Source organism: Babylonia areolata, chromosome 15, assembly GCF_041734735.1.
Source record: "Babylonia areolata isolate BAREFJ2019XMU chromosome 15, ASM4173473v1, whole genome shotgun sequence".
Taxonomy (NCBI): domain Eukaryota; kingdom Metazoa; phylum Mollusca; class Gastropoda; order Neogastropoda; family Buccinidae; genus Babylonia; species Babylonia areolata.
The window spans coordinates 30,732,970-30,735,469 of record NC_134890.1 but is presented as its reverse complement, the minus strand read 5'-3'; the positions used below and the strand labels follow the sequence as shown (position 1 = coordinate 30,735,469).

Here is a 2,500-nt window from a genome sequence, read left to right as displayed (position 1 = left end):
TTTTCTGCAGAATTTTTGCTAGGGACAAACTTTCTGCTGCCGTGGGTTCTTAGACGTGCACGCTAAGTGCACGCTGCACGCGGGAGCCCGCTTTATCGTCTCATCCGAAGGACTAGCGTCTAGACCACCACAACTCCAGGTCTAGTGGAGGGGGAGAAAAAAAATACTGGCGACTGGTGGGATTCGAACCAGTGCACCAGGCTCAGATTCTTTCGCTACCTCGCGGAGGGGGAGGGGGGGGAGGTGCGGGGGAGGGAGGTGAGGGGGTGGGGGGGGGGGAGCAGACGTTTAAAGTAAGGGTGACCTTGTAGGCTGGCAGGTAGAGACAGAGAGGGGGTGGGGGTGGGGGGGGGGCTTTTTAAATTTTTTTCTCATACACTGTCAGGGGTGATGGAGGTGCGTGTGGGGGTGGGGGTGGGATGAGAGGGGGCGGAATAACCTTGTGGGGATTGGGGACTTGCGGGGGGAGTGGGGGGGGGGGGGGGGGGGGGGGAGGAAGAGGCATTGTTTATGAGGTGGTCTGAATATTATTCATCTGCCCAGGTCTAGTCCCTTTCCAACTTACCCGTTGGTGTTTTTTGTTTTATTTATTTATTTTGTTTTTGTTTGTGGCGCTTTCATTTCTGTTTCCTTTCCCCATCTCTTCAATCTTCTCTTCAGCTTTTGTACTTGACGAGAAGAGAGAGAGAGAGAGACTAAAAGAGGGGGGGGGGGGAGACAGAGAGAGACAGAGAGACAGAGAGGGGGGGGGGGGGGGGAGGAAGGAAGAGAGAGAGAGAGAGAGGGGGGGGGGACAGAGACAAAGGTGGCGGTGGGTGGGAGGAAGGAAGAGAGAGAGAGAGAGAAAGACAGGGGGGGGAGACAGAGAGAGACAGAGAGGTGGGGGTGGGTGGGAGGAAGGAAGAGAGAGAGAGAGAGAGGGGGGGGGGGACAGAGACAAAGGTGGGGGTGGGTGGGAGGAAGGAAGAGAGAGAGAGAGAGAGCAGCGTTCGTAGTAATGAGTCATAACACTTCCTTTTTTTTTTTTTTTTTTACCCCTACCCGAATCCTTTTTTTAAAACTACATTTCGGTGTCAGACACAATCGCACGCATGCACACGTGCACGCACGCACGCATGCACGCACACACACGCAGGCACACACACACACACACACGCACACACACACACACACACACACACACACACACACACACACAGAGTTAAAATTAGCTGTTCAGCTTCTCAGTGGCGTCATTACATGATGATGATGATGGTGGTGATGCAAAGGATTGTCTTGGGGGGATGGAGGGAGTTGTACGTTGTGTGAGGAGGAGGAGGAGGAGGAGAAAGGGGGAAAAAAAGAAAGAAAAAAGAGGCTGGGTTGTTTTCGGTGGCTGGTTTAGTTAGCCTCGTGTGTTTTTGTGTGTGATTTTTATTGGGTTTTTTTTTTTCGTTTGTTTTTGTTTTGTTTTTCTTGAAAGTGCAGTTCTGTGAGTGTGTGTGTGTGTGTGTCTCTGGCTGCTGTGTGGAGGAGGTGTTGGGGGCGGGGGGGGGGGGGGGGGCGTGGGGGTGCGGGGTGTATTTACTCAATATACTCCTGAGGGGGTTGTCAGTCCCGCTACTTCAGTACTACCGTGGTGTCGGTGGTGGTGGAGAAGTTGAGAGAGACACTGACGGAGGGACAGACAAAGAGTGTGCGGCAAGTGTGTGTGGTGTGCGCGGTGTGTGTGTGTGTCTGTGTGGGAACTGAGGACCTGGGTGAGGAAGGTCAGTGCCATGGGCTCTATTCGTGAGAAGCTGGTGCAGAAATGTCGTGCCCTCTTCCCTTCCCGTCATTCTGAAGGTGAGCTGATAACTTGCCCTGTTCTGTCTGTCTGTCTGTCTGGCCCAGTTTGTCTGTCTGTCTGTCCACCCCCCTCCCCCCCCCAACCCTCTTCTCCCCCCCCTCCTCGCCCCCCACACCCCCCACTTCTTTTATCTCCACGCTCTCACCCTCCCTACCCCTTCCTCTCTGGCGATAAACAGATTCCTTACTTTCCTGTCTTTTTCTTTTTGTCTCCCTCCATCCCCTTCTCTCTCAGTCTTTTTTTCCCCTGTCTGTCTGTCCGTCCCCCCCCCCCCACAACCCCCCTGCCCCCTCCCCACCCCCCCTCCCCACCCCCCACTTCTTCTATCTCCACGCTCTCACCCTCCGTACAGCTTCCTCTCCGGTGATAAACAGATTCCTTCCTTTCTTTTCATTTTCTTTCTGTCTCCCTCCATCCCCTTCTCTCTCTACGGTCTTTTTTTTCCTGTCTGTCTGTCTGTCCGCCCCCCCCCCCCCACAACCCCTCTTCCCCCCTCCTCGTCCCCCCACCCCCCACTTCTTTTATCTCCACGCTCTCACCCTCCCTACCCCTTCCTCTCTGGTGATAAACAGATTCCTTACTTTCTTTTCTTTTTCTTTCTGTCTCCCTCCATCCCCTTCTCTCTCTTACTTTCTCATCCCTTCTCTCTCTGCGGTCTTTTTTTCCTGTCTG

At 54.0% G+C, this 2,500-nt stretch overlaps 1 protein-coding gene across 14 annotated transcripts in view; it reads left to right on the top strand.

Annotated features, from left to right (window-relative positions):
- LOC143290555 (CLIP-associating protein 1-A-like) overlaps positions 1–2,500 on the top strand; it is a 193,693-nt gene that overhangs the window by 85,021 nt on the left and 106,172 nt on the right. The window contains exon 1 of one of the 14 annotated variants that reach the window (XM_076600115.1): positions 1,672–1,824. The exons of the other annotated variants lie outside the window; for them this stretch is intronic. Coding sequence (XP_076456230.1) covers positions 1,758–1,824 — 67 coding nt within the window. The 5' untranslated portion in view covers positions 1,672–1,757. Of the gene's footprint in view, positions 1–1,671; positions 1,825–2,500 lie in introns of those variants that run through there. 14 annotated transcript variants of the gene reach the window in all.